Below are 17,735 nucleotides of genomic sequence, written 5' to 3'. Positions count from 1 at the left end.
TGGTACACTCTTCCGAGTGTCTACACAACCAGCCAGGGAATGCACAAGGTGTTATGTGCTGGGCTTGGAACTGGCTGATGAGGTTACCAAACTGAAATAACTCATCTGAAACTTTCTCTGGGATGAATTGAGAAGGCAGGGCAAGTGTTTTGGCTCCTGAGCAGAAGCCACGTAATTCCTTAGAAAGATCATGATTAGGTCCTGAAGCAAAGCTCGCACACATTAACACTAGCCTTAGTTTTGCCTGCTGGTGGCAAGAGTCAGTAACAGTCAGTAGCACGGATTCCTTCTAAGAAATTTGGGTGGTTTGTTTACATACTTACTGCAGTATGTTTTTTCCAGGAGTGGTTACAAGATGAAAAAGTATTGGAAGAAGCAACCCAAAAAGTGGCCTTACTGCATCAGAAATACAGGTAATGCTGAGAAGTGGAAATAGGTTAGAACTAAGGCCTGTTTGAATTTGAACCATGCGTTGAACACCATTAAATTTGGAACTTTACTACTGCTGCTGCTACTACTGCTAGTTACCAGGAGCCAACCTTTGCAGAGCTCTCACAGCGTGCCAGGTGTTCTTATGAGCACTTACCCGTATTAACTCATTTATTATTCATTTTTTATCATTGATGAAACTGAGAAAGTGGAAAGCTGCAGTCACTGAAGGATGACAGTTCTTCATCCCATGTCTTAAAGGTTTTGGTGGTGACTCGGTCCTGTGTAGGTTAATGCAAGATTAGGGAGACATGTTTTCTTTTGTGATGTGGCAGATGTGATGTTTTCTTTTGTGTCTGCCCCCCTAGCCCCCCTGCCCCTTACACCTTTGGAAGCTGTGTTTCTGTCCTCTGGGGGGAGCTCTGCTGAGAGCTGTGGTGCTTATTGCCCTGACCCCTGCTTCTGGGCAGATAGTGACTTTCTTTGAGAGTGAATCTGTATGTGTTGTCCAAAAACCCTGTCCTAGAGAATGCTAGCTTTTATTCTAAACCAAATACCACGCAGTTCCAAGTACTTTATATATCATTAAATTCTTATAACCATTCTTTAAGGTAAATGTTACTATCTCCTTACAGATTGGGAAAATCAAGCTCACAAAGGCTAAATAACTTGCCCAAAGTTACATGTGGTAGAGGTGGGATTTGAACCCAGGTCTGTCTAATTATAACTTATTATTCACTCCCTCCCATTAAAAATAACCTTTTGCCTTTAATCTGTCCCCACTCAAATCCATACAGTCACTCACAAAAGATTAATCTTCCTAAAATATCACTTTTGACTTATCTCCCCTCTTCTCAGATGTTCATGAATCTCTTCTTGCTTTCCCCCAGCCTAAGTTCATTACCCCTGGGATTAAAGGCTTCCCACAAGTTGGTTAAATCCTGCCATTCCAGCTTTACCTTCTGCTGTCCAAATGAACCTTTTTTTTTTCAGCATAATTAACCCCTCAGGCACACATCACTCTATCTTTTGTTATTTTCACTCATTCATTTGTGCATCTCCTTAAAAGATAGTTTAGTGCTGTTATTCTGTATGAGGCAGAGTGCTCAATGCTGTGGCACAAAGATAAATAGAACAGTGATCTGCCATCAAAGAATGTATTCCCTGCTTTGGCATCTTAAGGGATAGGCAGGACAGCCCATTGTAATAGTAATAGTAATACTGATAATGGGTATGGGGGAGAGGTGTGCACAGAATGTGGTGGTTCTACACAGAGCAAGGGCATCTGACTTAGACTCAGGGCAGTCACAGAAGGTGACAAAGAAGGAGTGACATGTAGGCTGAGTCTTGAAGGGTATTAGGGATTGACCAGGTACACAAGTGGGTGATAGGTATACCAGGAAGCGGGATTAGTATGTACAAAGGCCCGGAGGCATGAGGGAATGTGGTATATTCAAAGAAATGCTGCGTTTGGGATGGTTGCAGTGTGGGGTGCCTTGTGGGTGTGGGAGAGCAGCAGCAGATGAGGCTGGAGAGGCACATGTCCGTGCAGTTGAGTGCCTTCCTACCTACACACCCATTCTTATAATTCTGTCACCGGAGCTAAAAAGGATTTCCATCTTCTAACCCTTACTTGCAGCACTTACCGTTTGCAATTTAGCACACAGTGCTTAGTATTGCCTGATACTTTGGTGGTTTAGAAAGAATTCTAGCTTTCACTGAAGATTTTTTTAGGTGGTGGTTTTATTTCCTGCCTTTCCCCTTACCTGCCTAAAGTACAAGGGGTAGGATCTTACATAACTAACCCTCAGCATTCAGCACAGTGCTTTTGCATGCAGTTGGTTTTCAGTAAATACTGATGCATTGATATAACTAATCACAGATGCTTAGAAACTTGAAATGTTTCTGCTGTTTTATGACAAATTGATATGTAGTTTTTTTAGAAAAGCTTTTCGTAAAAAATTTTTTTAGTTTTATAAACAATCTAACTTCTTTTGGGTTGCAGAGGGCTGACAGCTCCTGATGCTGAAATGCTATACATGCAGGAGATAGAGAGAATGGACGGCTATGGAGAAGAGAGCTACCCTGCCAAGGTAAGCGTGGCATGATGACTGGGCTTGCCAAAGGCATCTTAGTAATTCTGCCAGAAGAGCGGGGAAGCCCAGGGATGCCCTGCTGTGCAAAGGCCAAAGAAACGTAAAAGCTGAGGTCCTTGTGACCAAAAATTTTGTAGTAAAACACATCCCTGTTTTGTGCTTTGTTCTTGGAAGTGCTCTTGAAATAGAGTTCCTTAAGGAGCCCAACTCTGTTTTCATATGCATTTACAAGATGGTACATGTATACCTTGCAGACTTTTTGCCTTCAGCGTAGGTCTTCTGAACATTTCCTCTCTGGGACACAAGAGTAGGGAAGTAGGTGTGGTCACTGTGGTTCTGATGCATCTGCTGCCCGAGTTTCCTTTTCCGCTTTCTCCTCTTAGGATAGCCAAGGCAGCGACATATCCATCGGAGCGTGTCTCGAAGGTATCTTTGTGAAACATAAGAATGGAAGGCCTCCTGTGATATTTAGGTATTTTTCTTACATCTTTGTGTGCACTTTCTGTGGCTCCTGTTGGTGATAGTTTTTAGTACCTGTGCTAGTTATATCACTCACAAGTAAATCTCTCCCAAGGCCTCACTAGAAAATGGAAATATGCCCTTCCTAGAATAAAATAGCACCTGACTGCAATGGTTCTTTTTATAAGATACTTTCTTCAAACCAAATTGTAGAAAATAGTGCTTGTAACGATGGCCTGCTTATGAAATGCTTAAAAATGTGTGACCCTTTTCTTACCATATGAAGGTCATTCTTTGTCTTGGTGTGAATTTTTCATTTGAGCTCTGGTTTCCAGGGCTATTTCTTGTGGAAACTGTAGGCCTTTCTCTGATTCTAGTTTGTACCAAAATTCCTAAAATACCAACATCTAAAAAAATTTCAATTACTTCTTATAATGTTGATTTTTCTTTTCTTGATTATAAAAAAGTGATACTATCCATTTGTGGAAATCTTGGAATGTATCTAGTAAGAAGGACAGAAAGGATATATAGCAATGTGCTAACAGTGGCTGGCTCTGAACAATGAGATTTCAGGTGATTTAAATTTCCTTTTCAGTATTCTTTGACCCTTCATTTCCTTTGCTTTACTCTCTTTTGGGCCCTGAATCCTCCATGGTGATTACGACCACAGAGCGTGTACCCAGCTTGGGGAGTAGATCCCCACTCCTAGGCTGTACTGCACTGGGTCAGGTGGCTCCCGTTTGGCAATTGCTCTCATGTCCCCAAGCTGCTCATTGTCTTCCAGACATGCTGAGCTGCAGGGTAGGGGGTGGAAATGGATCTGGCCTGCACCGGAAGGGCAGGGCCCTGACATTGGGAGACATCCCACCGGCTTCCTTTATCTCACTGGATAATATGATGCTACTAATCTTTAGGTTTAACAGTTAAGCACCAAATTATGACAAATGAATTTTATTTCATTAAATAAATCTAATATAATGGAGAAGGATAAAGAGGGATAGATTTTGTTCTTCCAGACCTGTTTTTCCCTTTGATAAAATTATACAGTTATGTAATAAAATGGAATATTAATATACAAAATCTGAACGTGGTAAAGTAGAGTTAGAAAGTTCCAAATCGGAGTTTGAATCCTGGTGAACATACCCAGAGTAGTTCACTCTCTGGATTGGAACTTTATCTTCACCCTGCTCCACCAGCTTTTCAGAGCAGCTCTCCTCTAGCTTTGTGCCTTATTTTGCCCTGTACACCTGCAGAACTTAACAGTATTTGTCTGCTTCTGTGTTCTCTATCAGCCCTACCCTCCACCTGTGCCCCTCTGAGGGAAGCACTGTCCCTTACTGATCTTAGTATCCTAGGGCCTAACAAAATTTCTGGTGTTATCATAGTGGGTATCCTTTAAAATGTTTGTTGAATGAGTGAAGGAGGCATTGGCAACCAGCTGAGAGTGGGATATTTGATCAGATTAGGGCAGCAAATGAGGATAAATAGATTTTACATTTTTAAATACTCTGCCTTCATTTTAGTATACATGCTTTTACTTCTTGTTGTCACTTCAATTAGAAAATGCACGTGAGCTGATTAAAACCACTGTTTTCTTTCTAAAAGGATAAACAGATAGTAGCTTATATATTAAGCTCAAAAAGGAAAAACTCATATATTCTATCTCTTAGTAAAAAACCTGAGCACTCACATTGCCATTTGCTGTTTGTTGTTCTTTAGGTGGCATGATATTGCTAACATGTCCCACAATAAGTCCTTTTTTGCATTAGAGCTGTCAAATAAAGAGGAGACCATCCAGTTTCAGACTGTGAGTAAACATTAGGAATCCGTATGTAATGTTTTTCCTGAAAATTAACACTTCTGTGTGTATGTGTTTGGGGGGCAGTAGGATTAAAATTATATAGTATTTCAGAGTTTTATAAAACATAAAATTTTATAATACTTTATAACGTTTTGTATAGCAGTACTTAGCAAAAATTAGTTGCTCAGTAAATACTGTTGAATGAATGAATGAGTTTTTGGATAAATACTATCTGATTATGATCTCTAAATTAAATTTAAGGGACTATTAAGTATGGGAGAGAGTAAACACTGGTATCTTAACTTCCACTGATAAGTGAACAGCTCTTTAGAAATACCATTTCACAGTTACTTTTACTCTCTTGACAAAAGCAATAAGTCACTGAGTCATTTTGTTTAAAAATGTCTTTGGCTATCTAGTTGTCAGTAGTAAAAGTGGACATTTTCATAATTTTAAAATTTCTAGGTCATTTTGAAACTGTTTAATATAAGAATCACACTGTTGAGCAGCTTTTTGTTTTTCTTCATAATCTGAGTCCTAATTACAACATTCATATGAGGGGTGCAATTTTAGAAAATGAGAGAATCCCAATGTGTGGAAAGTGACTTTGAAATAATGTTACCCAGTTCTGTCTTGTTCTCAGATAAGCTCTGTATCAAGTTGTAGATGTGCTTTTGTTTACTTTGTGCATATTTTGTTTGCTAGGAAGACATGGAAACAGCAAAATACGTGTGGAGACTCTGTGTTGCGCGACACAAGTTTTACAGATTGAATCAGTGCAGCCTGTAAGTATACCCTGCTCACAGAAACTGTGGGAGGTGATAAGCTTAGAAGTTTTCATCTCGAACTATAGTATATCGTCTAGAAAGGCAAATTTAAAAAGGAAAAGATAACATTTTTATAATAATCTCTTTACTTTTGGATGTCAAAATTTTATTTCTCAGTTTTAGCTTTGGACCAACCTCTAATAACTACAGATATGCCTCTAAGATTTCTTTCAGCTAGTAACTAGAATTATTCTAATTCACGAAAGCTAAAATGGAATTTTTTTTTTAATCAACATTTTGAGTGAAAAAGGCTTTTCAAGCCTTTTGAAGAATTTATACCCCTTCTTCCTAAATGTACGTTTTCCTTAGCCCACATGGGTTTCCCCCTTTCTGCTGGATCATTCCCATCAGGATACAAACATGCTGTAATATTTTACCTCTTAAAAATTTTCCTTCGTTCCACATGCCCTCTAGCCACGGTGCCGTATCTTTTTTCTCTTCTACAGCTGATTTCTTCAAAAAAGTTGTATAATCTTGCTCTCTCGCCTTCCTTCCACCCCATTTCCCCTAAGCTGCCACGCCACTGATGCTGCTTGTCAGAGTGACAGTGACTTTCACCCAGTGGTCACTTCAGGAGTTCTTTCACTTGACTCCTGGGCAGCACCGAACCTCTGCTCATCCCTTCCCCCCTGCACCCTGCTCTTCCTTGGCTGCCAGGACCACACCCTCTCCTGCTTTTTCTCTTTCTAAGCCTATTTCTTCTCAGTCGGCTTTGCTGGTTTAATCCTCGGACCTCTTCTCATCTACACTTGTTCTCTAGGGGATTTGGCTTGACTCAGGCTTCAAAGCAGCATCTATGTACTAAAGTACAGCCGACTTCATTTCTAGTCCTGTCTTCCCCCTGAGCACTTGACTTGCACACCCTTGACATCTCTACTTGGGTGCCTAACAGGCTTCTCCAATTTGATATGCCTAAAACCAAACTCTTGCTGTGCTCCTCTTCCTGCCCCAGAGTCTGCTTCTTCCTACTGTCCCCCATTTCGACAGATGGTGGCACACCATAGTCACTCAGGCCCCAAACCTAGAAGTCCTACTTAATTCCGTTGCTCTTTCATCCCACATCCAATTCGTCAGTACGCTCTGCAAATTCTGCCTTCAAAACATATCTAAATCTGACCATTGATACAACTCTTTTAGCTGATGACTTAGTGCTGGCTGCCATAGTTCTCATCTGGAATACTGCTGAAGCCGCCTTTTTTTTTTTTTTTTTTTTGGGCTGCGTTGGGTCTTCATTGCTGCGCACAGGCTTTCTCTAGTTGCGGAGAGTGGGGGCTACTCTTCGTTGTGGTGCATGGCTTCTTATTGTGGTGGCTTCTCTTGTTGCAGAGCACGGGCTCTAGGCATGCAGGCTTCAGTAGTTATGGCACGCGGGCTCAGCAGTTGTGGCTCACGAGCTTAGTTGCTCCGCGGCATGTGGGATCTTCCCGGACCAGTGCTCGAACCCGTGTCCCCTGCATTGGCAGGCAGATTCTTAACCACTGCACCACCAGGGAAGTCCAATAACTTTAATTTTTATTGTCATTTCTTTTAAGGCTCTCAATACAGACTGTGCTTAGTCACATTTAAAGTGATAATGATTCTGAAGTATTGATAGACTCGTTCTCATGGTCCAGATGGGCATTTAACGAAACCACAGCAGGCCTGGAACTGGGCAGTGAATTCTGGACATCAGGTTCAGGCTGGGGTGACCAGTGGCTCAGGAGATGGACTCTGCTTGCATAGAAAGGAGGCCTCTGCTCCTAAGTGTCCCCTTCCCCACTCCTCAGTCCCGATACATTGTCTAATGGTGTTTGGGGTGGCCTCATCTGAGTCCTCTAACCTTGACCTAGATGACTCTATTTTAGAATTTATAGAATGGCGTGATCCATCTTCAGTCTTGCTCTCTCTCTCCACTTTCAAAGTACATTAGGTAACAGAATCATCTTTTTTATGTCACCCAAGCCTTAAAAATGTTAGATAACAACAATCTCTTTGCTTTTTAATTTATAAAATGGGGATAATGGGGCTTTTACTTAACATTTCTTTAGGGTTGGAATAGGAATTAAATGAGGTAATGTCAATCTCTTAGGTGAAATGACTTCTCTCGCCCTCTTCCCCACCCGAAGCCCCAGAACTGGTCATGCTATAATCGACTTCCTGAATTTATATGAAAAGAGCCTGGAAGGGAAGAGGACTCTTGAGAGGGGTCTTGGTATGGGAGGCTTTTCTCTCTCCTCTCTGGGGGGAGTGGGGGAAGGAGAGGTTGGTATCCCCCAACCTGCAAAGCCAAGTGGTAGAAGTTTCCACAGACTTTCTCTAGAGGGGGAAGTTGGATTTCTGTCACCAGTGGGCTGCTTGCTGAGCCTTGTCAGAGGGTTGGTCTGCATTCCCTGCAATTTAGTTGTAAACTAAATATGGGTGAATATGGCAGCTGGTCTCTGTTCTGGAGACTTTTGTGATCAGGAGATTGACTGGAGTAGGCCCTGCCTGGAAGGGGATGGGGTTGCCCCACTTCTTTGAGGCCTACTGCAGGGTTTGAAGAGACTGTGAGAGGCTTGGCAGAAGAGAGTAACCCCTATCCCGTTAAAGGAAGGTCATTAAGATCAACATTTCCTAGGTATTTCCACCATCCAACATATTTTTTGTTCATCCAAAGTGCACTCCTCTGCACTAGCTAGAAATATATAAGAAAGGAAGCTCACAAAGCGAAAGTCGGAAGACTCTTAGCAATTTACAGCCTTTACAGCTCAACTGTAAAGCCATGAGCATCAATCAACTTCAGTCCTCACTCACTATTTCATTCATTTATTCAGCAAACATTTGGCACCTTCCTTGTGTGCCAGGCACCAGTGGTACCATGGTGTGTTGTTTGCCTCCATGGAGCCTACGAATCTGTTGACGTTGGGAGGGAGTGAGACAGATAGTCAGCTGTTAGGGGCATGTGCTCAGGAGTCTGACAGACCTGCCTGGTTCAAGTGCCAGTTCTGCTTATTTGCCACATGGCCAGGAGCAATTTACTTAATCTAAGGATCAGTTTCCTCATCTGTAAAATCAGGATAATAACTGGCCTCGTTTATGGGGTGGTTGTTAGGATCCCATGAGGTAATCAGGTATAGCCTTCAGCACTGTTTTCTGTAAGTAATATCATTTGTTTTACTTGGGCTAGCAGCCTTTTCTTATTTTGTCATCTCCAGTACACGCATTCCAGTGGTTTTCTTTTTTTTTTTTCCTAAGTTCTTCAGCTGCCTCAGTTTTAGCAGCACCCATCAGCATAGTAACTGCCCCAAAACACAACCAACAGTTACACCATTTTCTCTTGTGTACTAAGTTTAGGATAGCTGATCTCAGAGCAAACTGCCCTTATAAGAATATTGGCAGGAAGAAAGAGGAGGTTAGAATATTAGAACTGATGGTGTGGCTGCCTGCGTCACAGTTTGGCAGGCGGAAGACGTACTAGTTTGTGTTCAGCAGAAGTGGCCTCTCCAGGGGGCAGTGTCGCCTCCATCCTGGGTGCCGCCTCCATCCTGGGTGCCGCCAGCAAGGTGCCAAAATAGATCCCGAGTGTGGGAGTTGCCACCTGTGCTGCTAAGCTGTGCACCCTTGGATTTTGGGTTTAACACGCTTAAGTTTATTCTTGTTTCCGCTGGGCAGTCCTGGACGTGGTGTTGGAGGTTTCTATCAGCAACCTTTCTCCCCATCTCTGAATTTTGAATTTATAGTACTTTAAAAGTTTGGTCAGTTTACTGAGTCTCTGGACTAAATATAAACTTCAAAGGACCCAGTTGGCCTAAACAATGGAGAATAAAGGGAGAGAAAATTTCAAGGCTACAAAATGCAGTGTCTTCAAATTCTGGACACGAATTTTAAGAATATATTAATGTTCAATGAAGGAGTGCTTAAAAAAAAAAAAAAAAAAGGCCCAGACACACCCTCCTGACTTGTTCCACTAAGGAGGCCTCCTCCTTTACTAATATATAATGCTTTACCAATTGATGCAGGTATTTTTGCAGTCTAATGGAATTAACATCCATTTTATTATTGTTAAGTAATAATTACTGGCAGAATGGGGAACATCCTTTGGGAAAGAGACATCTATTCTTTTTTTTTTTGAGACATCTATTCTTCATCAACAATCTTAATACCTTCCAGCGATAATAAAAGGATATTATTAAAGAAAGCATTTAATCAAAAAAAGTCAACTCTTAAAAGCAACTGTAGCTACTTGATAAGCTCCTAATAATCAATAAAATTTTTTTAATCTCAAAAATCTTGTAAAAGTTAGCTAATATTTAGGGTTTGAATATAGGAAATCAGTTGTTAAGAGTGCTAAGAATAATGTTAATTTATGAGACATGAGGCTTGATATTATAGTAAATTTACTGATTAAATAGAGCTAGTGTTTACTTTGTGGATTTTCTAGTAATTAGTCCTTAGAACACTATAACCAAGGGTCACAAAATTTTTTTTTTGCGCTACACGGTCCTCTCACTGTTGTGGCCTCTCCCGTTGCGGAGCACAGGCTCCGGACGTGCAGGCTCAGTGGCCATGGCTCACGGGCCCAGCCGTTCTGCAGCATGTGGGATCTTCCCGGACCGGGGCACGAACCCATGTCCCCTGCATCGGCAGGCGGACTCTCAACCACTGCACCACCAGGGAAGCCCACAAAATATTTTTGTAATTAGTAATTATGTGTCACATGTTCATGAGCTAGGAACAGATGGTCAGAGTTTTTTCAAAAAGTGCTTTGACAAAATTACATCATCAACAAAGCCAAGAATCCTATGTGTTTAGGTTCCTAGATCTTATTTGCAATATAACTGACCACACATAAGAACAATAAAAAAATGTCTACCTCTGTTTTAAAAAGATTGAATTACCAAAGGACTTTTCTGTTTCTTGTTTGTGAGCTACGTTTATTCAAAGATGGAGCTTGCTGTGAATATCTTAAAATCTCAGATTATCTGATAAATAATAGTCGGCACTCCTAAATATTCTCATTCCTTTTTAAAAAGTACACTTAAAACCAGAGAGAAGTTTCTTTCTAAGAAAATTGAATGGATTTATCACAGGCCCACCAAACCAATTTTCCTACTGTTTTGCTTTCCCTATCTTAGTTCCTTAGAGGAAACATAGATTCTTAAGTTTCCAAAGTTATAACCGTATCTCTTCATGGAGGTGGTCAGTGCTGAGCTAGGCCTACAGGAGAGATGCATTTGCACTGAATCTTGCTTCCCTTGGGATGAGTTTGTGGTCCTCTGGCATGGCCTGTTTTCCCCTCTGCTTCTGATCACTCCAGAGGTTCCACCCAAATGGACCAGGGAAAGTTACTGCTGCCCATCCCTCTGGTAGTCCAGGTGACTGATGCCCCATGAGGCTCAAACCCTGGAGTGTGGTCAGAGGGATCTGGGCATCAGGAAAGGGCCGGCGCCCCAGGTAAGGACAGAAAATCTCCATTCTTTTCTCTAATTTATGATTGAATTAGTTTGTCTTTTGCTTTAGAAGATTTATCGTTTTACCTTCTTATTAACTTATTTTGGTAGAATTAGGAAAGTTATGTGTATATGAGTCTGTGTGTGTACATATATATATATATATATATATGCTCTTCTCAAAGACATGTCTTATTTTACAGGCAAACTCAGACCGTCATAGTGAACCCAATTAGGAGGAGGTCTTCTTCGAGGATGTCTCTGGTAAGAAAGAAGGAAAAATACAATTGGTCTTTTTCTTTCAGTGATGTCATCTTCCTTAATAAAATATGCTTTTAGCACTGTTAATTTTTAGTTTGAACCACAAAAGTGTGCTGATATTTGACCAAAGAAATGGTGATTTTCCATAGCTTAAGCCTAATATTTATATTATATATAATATTTATTATAGTATACATATTTAAATATTAGGTCCAACCTCATATTAAAAATTTTGTGAAAATGACTCTACTACCCAAAGCAATCTACAGATTCAATGCAATCCCTATCGAACTACCACTGGCATTTTTCACAGAACTAGAACAAAAAATTTCACAATTTGTATGGAAACACAAAAGACCGTGAATAGCCAAAGCAATCTTGAGAACGAAAAATGGAGCTGGAGGACAGGCTCCCTGACTTCAGACTGTACTACAAAGCTATAGTAATCAAGACAGTATGGTACTGGCACAAAAACAGAAATATAGATCAATGGAATAGGATAGAAAGCCCAGAGATAAACCCACACACATATGGTCACCTTATCTTTGATAAAGGAGGCAAGAATATACAGGAGAAAAGACAGCCTCTTCAATAAGTGGTGCTGGGAAAACTGGACAGCTACATGTAAAAGTATGAGATTAGATCACTCCCTAACACCATACACAAAAATAAGCTCAAAATGGATTAAAGACCTAAATGTAAGGCCAGAAACTATCAAACTCTTAGAGGAAAACATAGGCAGAACACTCTATGACATAAATCACAGCAAGATCCTTTTTGACCCACCTCCTAGAGAAATGGAAATAAAAACAAAAATAAACAAATGGGACCTAATGAAACTTCAAAGCTTTTGCACAGCAAAGGAAACCATAAACAAGACCAAAAGACAACCCTCAGAATGGGAGAAAATATTTGCAAATGAAGCAACTGACAAAGGATTAATCTCCAAAATTTATAAGCAGCTCATGCAGCTCAATAACAAAAAAACAAACAACCCAATCCAAAAATGGGCAGAAGACCTAAATAGACATTTCTCCAAAGAAGATATACAGACTGCCAACAAACACATGAAAGAATGCTCAACATCATTAATCATTAGAGAAATGCAAATCAAAACTACAATGAGATATCATCTCACACCAGTCAGAATGGCCATCATCAAAAAATCTAGAAACAATAAATGCTGGAGAGGGTGTGGAGAAAAGGGAACACTCTTGCACTGCTGGTGGGAATGTGAATTGGTTCAGCCACTATGGAGAACAGTATGGAGGTTCCTTAAAAAACTACAAATAGAACTACCATATGACCCAGCAATCCCACTACTAGGTATATACCCTGAGGAAACCAGAATTCAGAAAGAGTCATGTACCAAAATGTTCATTGCAGCTCTATTTACAATAGCCCGGAGATGGAAACAACCTAAGTGCCCGTCGTCGGATGAATGGATAAAGAAGATGTGGCACATATATACAATGGAATATTACTCAGCCATAAAAAGAAACAAAATTGAGTTACTTGTAGTGAAGTGGATGGACCTAGAGTCTGCCATACAGAGTGAAGTAAGTCAGAAAGAGGAAAACAAATACCGTATGCTAACACATATATATGGAAATCTAAGGAAAAAAAAAAAGGTCATGAAGAACCTAAGCGTAAGACGTGAATAAAGACACAGACCTACTAGAGAATGGACTTGAGGATCTGGGGAGGGGGAAGGGTAAGCTGTGACAAAGTGAGAGTGTCATGGACATATATACACTACCAAACGTAAAATAGATAGCTGGTGCGAAGCAGCTGCATGGCACAGGGAGATCAGCTCGGTGCTTTGTGACCACCTGGAGGGGTGGGATAGGGAGGGTGGGAGGGAGGGAGATGCAAGAGGGAAGAGATATGGGAACATATGTATATGTATAACTGATTCACTTTGTTATAAAGCAGAAACTAACACACCATTGTAAAGCAATTATACTCCAATAAAGATGTTAAAAAAATTTTTTGACTATTAGCCAAGAGTAATCAGATATTTAAAATACTAGATGATTTTGCCTAATAATATTAAATATACTACATATAATCTTCTTATGTTCAATTGTTTATATAAGAATTCAGGAAATTTTTGTCTATTCCTTCTTGCTCTTAACTTTTTGGATACAGCTTGTTTTCTTGTGCTGTCTGATGTCTGATATCAGCACATAGGGCTTAGCATTGCCATTCTGGCACTGAAAATGAAACACTGAAATGAAACACTGAAAATGATAGATATGGTAAGAGCTATAGGGTCTTCATATTTATTTTTCATACATAATATGTTTGGCTGCTTTAGAAGTTTTTAATGGAGAGAAAGAAACCAGCAGAAAATTACTTTACACATATTACATAGGCAATGTGTTTTAATGCTGTTTCCAATTTTCCATTTCTTAGCCTAAACCCCAGCCCTATGTGATGCCTGCCCCACCCCAGCTGCATTATAATGGACATTATACAGAACCATACACTTCTTCCCAAGGTAAAGTACACTATTTCTGAAATGCCTTACAAAATTATTATGAATAAATTAATGAGGACTTGGAGATCTTGAAGCCAGGATAGTTTTTGGCTGAAGTTACATCCAAAGTTGTTGTCATGATTATAGCCAACCTGGATTCATAGAAGAAGCTGCCATTATAAAGTCAGTTTTTTGGAAATGGGTGGAAAATATTCAACATCAAATTTTGATGCTCAAATTTGGCCCACGGGCACTCCTTCAAGGTGGTTCCTGTGTCCTGTTAACATACCCCAGTAGCCTTTGAGTGCTTCCTTGCTTTCCAGCCTGGGATGTCCCAAGCTCATTTTGTTTTTCCCTGCCTGAGACCTTCCCACTGTAAAGTATTAAACATTTTATTTTTATCTATTTACGTTCATCTTTCACATGATGGGTATAGGGAGCTGTATTTAAACAGCACCTCCGAAGCTAAATCTCCAGCATTCATTTTACAGACTCTGCCTACAGGGCTCTACTATAAAGGCCGAGGAGATTTATGCAGAGAAGTAATTCCACATCTCAAGAAGCTTGGAATCTAATAGTGGAGGATAAGACAAGTACACAAATAACTTAAATACAAAGAGAACATGATTGTTGTGATGAGAGAGAGCGAGCAATTGCTCATCATGTTGGAGAGACCGAGAAAGGCTTTTTGGACCTCGAAAGATGGGTAGATTTCCATATGTAGAGAGAGGCGGGTTCCTGTTGGGATTGCTGCTCCTGGTTTTGTGAAGCGGGGGGTGGATAGTGAATGCATTGGCATAAACAAGGAAGAGGGTGGCTGGACTCAGTCCCACAGGGAACTGGTAGAACATGGTATGTGAAGGGAGCAGAAGGTGGGTGGTGACGCATTGCTGGTGCTGGGCCTTGTGTGTAAGATGAGACTTTCTGTGCAGTGCGACGGGTGGGTGGGAGGGGATGGACTGGGCTCTGGGTTCCCAGAGTGTCCCCCTCGGGATGTTTTCACCTTCTTCACGGTCCTCTCCTTGCACGCTGCCCTCCTTTGGTTCTGTGACCCCAGCTCCCACCCACTTCCGGGAAAAGGCTCTTCTCTCTGCACTGTTAGTGTTTCCTTGCTGTTCATCCCTTTTCCTCCATCTGCAAGCATCCTACTATTTTTCCTCTCTTCTCTCTCCAAACTGCAGTTTGAATTATTTTTTTCTTTCATTTTTCACCCCACTTCTGAGAGTAACACGTGTGTGCTCCTTCTGCCTCCTGGTTACCCCTTTACTTCTCCTACCTTTGCTACTCCGTTCAAGCTGCCCTCTCACAGGTCCCCAGAGCCCCGCACATTCTCCTTTCCATCCGATTCCAGCAGTCTAGCCTCTTGACAGACCTCTCTTCCCTGCGCTGGGTTCTTCCCCCTCCTGTACCATCGGTGTTCACTGCTCCCAAAGTCTGCCCAGGGCTTCCGCAGCGGCCTCGTTTCATCCGTGGATCGGGTTTCAGCGAGGATGACTCTCTGTTTCCCACCCCGTCATCACTGCTATGCTCCAGCCCCACATTTCATCTGTCTGACAGCTGTTGGGGCAGTGAAGGGAGCTACTGCATGTGAGCCCTCAGCGGGCTACCCGGCTGAGCGGGAAGCACTCAGTGAATATTATCCACCATTACAGCTTGCTGAAGACTGACATCCTGCATTTGAGCCCATCACTCTAGTCCACAAGTCCCTTTGCCCAAGTTCCTTACTTCTTTACGACGAAGTCCCCCTCCTGGTTACTTGGATTCCAAACTGCATGTAATTTTTCTTTTCTCTTTTTGCCTTCAATACCCCGACAGTTGCAAACCCTATCGCCTCTGATAAACTCCGTGTAACATCTCTTCCATGTCCCCTTCACCCTGTCCCTCTGCTCCTAATCCAGTTTTTTTTTTTTTTTTTTAAACGTCTCATTAGTTCTTGCATCATAGCTGCTGATATCTTCAGTCTTCAATCCCCACTCTCCCTGGTTCACCTGACACTCAGCAGCCAGGCTCATCTTATCCCATCTCCCTGAGGATCGTTCCTTTGTCTAGTGTTCAACGTTCTCTGTGATGTTTCTTTATGCTACTCTTCCTGTCTTATTCCCCACTGTTCTCTACCTTCTCCGGCTACCTGGTACTCCAGCCAGACCGAGCACACCCTCTGTGCCTCGTTCCCAGCTTTGCCTGCATTGCTCTGTCACCCACAAGGGTCCTTATCCCACGCACCCTCCTGCCCACATGCTTCCGCCCAGTCAGGATGGGCTAGGCTGCCGTGTGGGAACCAATTCTAAACTCTTAGTGGCTTACACGGGAAAGCTTACTTCTTTCTCAGGTTACCCGTCCATCGTGCACTGGCAGGAAGGCTCTGCTCCACGTCAGCCTGCCCCAAGGACTTAGGCTGGGGTCCCTTTCCATCTGGAATGTTGGGCACGGTGGCAAGGAGAAGGGAGCCTGGAAATTGCTGGGTGGGATCCGAGCACGCAATCAGAGGTAGAGAGCCTGGCTACTGATGAAACCCCACCCACATACCCCAAGGCCCCTTGAGGGCTGTATCCGCTGAGGGGTTGTTCTTGGTCTTCTCCCTGTCCCATCAGCCTGGCCCAAGCTGGAAGCAATCCTTCCCTCCTCCGGACTCCTGTAACGCTTATCTCCTTTAATTGTCATGCTTCTTCCTTGGATTCTGGTGATTTTGGTACACACCTTTCCCTTTATATTTACCTGGATTCCAGTCATTTTCCCCCCATTAGTTCTTAGCATAGTCTTTTACACATACAGACTCGTAAATGAATGGTTCATGGAGTACCCAGAGGAGCCTGGAGATGGGGAGGCTAGGCCGGCGGGTATTGTGCTAGTCTGGACGGGCTTGACTGAGGCTGAGCTGTGACAGCAGTGAGTAGAGGGGACTCCATAGACGCAGGTTGCAGAGTGTTCCAGATACAGGAAATGGACAGGAACAAGGAAGCATTGTGTGTCCACAGGAAGAAACAGTGGTGTGTTTGAGGCCCATTCCTTTGTGGCTGTATGTGCCACACATGAGGATGTGGCATGCTCACTTTGATAATCATTTGGCACTTAAACCGCCAAGAGGCTTTTGAATTGAAAAAAGAATGCTTTTCGATGGCAACTGTTCTCTGATGGTTAGAAACCACCCTCATTAGTTTTCCAGGTGAACTACAGATTGGACTAAAGAAACATGCCTCCTACCAGCCCCGAACAGGTGCACACACAGCCAAGCTAGATTCTGCTAGCTTGGACCCCAATCTTACTGAAGCATGGGGGCTGGAGCAGGGGGCAGGTGTGGCTGTCTTAGCAAGGGTCTTCTTGGATTCTGGCCCCTAGTGAGGTATACAGCTACTGGTGACACTGTTGGACCTGAAGAGGCTCAGATCCTGCCCAACTATTGCCCTTTTGTGTCTTCACTGTGGAAGAATCTATACAGCCCGCTTAGAGTTTCATTTAAGGAACTGTTTACAGACAGTTGGTGCTTGAACTAGCTCAGCATCATCAAGGCCACATCTCCAGTGAGGGGAGAAAGCAGAGTCAGAGACCCAAAGCCTTGAACAGTATCTCTGCCTGCAGTCCCCCAGACTTCCAGAAAGTCTGCTTTGTGTCTCTAGTAAAACACGTTTTTGACTTTCAGAAAAAGAGAGTGTTTTGTGGTACAGTTGTACTCTTAATATTGGACTTAGATTTGGTTGCTTTTTATTGGGTGTCAAATCCTGAATACCATCCTTAGAGTAGGCAGGGCCATCCCCATTCTCTAGATGAGGAGGCGAGGCTCCCAGAAACCCCCTGTCCAGGGTCACTCAGAGCTGTGGCTAGAGCCAGGTCACTTCAGGGTGGAGTTTCATGAGGTACGCTGAGAATGTCATCAAAGTTCGGGGCCTGTCTCAGTATTTGTCTAGAGTAATTGATCCACTTTTGTACATTTAGAAAATCTCATTTTAAAATATACTTTTTTTTTTTTTTTTTTTT

General features: G+C 42.2%; 1 protein-coding gene across 1 annotated transcript in view; it reads left to right on the top strand.

The window, feature by feature from the left end:
• The window catches only part of PTPN21 (protein tyrosine phosphatase non-receptor type 21), a 59,978-nt gene that overhangs the window by 29,610 nt on the left and 12,633 nt on the right, over positions 1-17,735 (top strand). Inside the window, exons 5-11 of the mRNA XM_007462731.1 lie at positions 343-413; positions 2,435-2,522; positions 2,909-2,997; positions 4,704-4,791; positions 5,491-5,570; positions 11,224-11,284; positions 13,700-13,784. Coding sequence (XP_007462793.1) covers positions 343-413; positions 2,435-2,522; positions 2,909-2,997; positions 4,704-4,791; positions 5,491-5,570; positions 11,224-11,284; positions 13,700-13,784 — 562 coding nt within the window. The remainder of the gene's footprint in view (positions 1-342; positions 414-2,434; positions 2,523-2,908; positions 2,998-4,703; positions 4,792-5,490; positions 5,571-11,223; positions 11,285-13,699; positions 13,785-17,735) is intronic.

Source organism: Lipotes vexillifer, unplaced genomic scaffold (genome assembly GCF_000442215.2).
Source record: "Lipotes vexillifer unplaced genomic scaffold, Lipotes_vexillifer_v1.1 scaffold883, whole genome shotgun sequence".
NCBI classification, from domain to species: domain Eukaryota; kingdom Metazoa; phylum Chordata; class Mammalia; order Artiodactyla; family Lipotidae; genus Lipotes; species Lipotes vexillifer.
The sequence above is the reverse complement of the archived record's forward strand: the minus strand, read 5'-3'. Positions and strand labels throughout refer to the sequence as shown.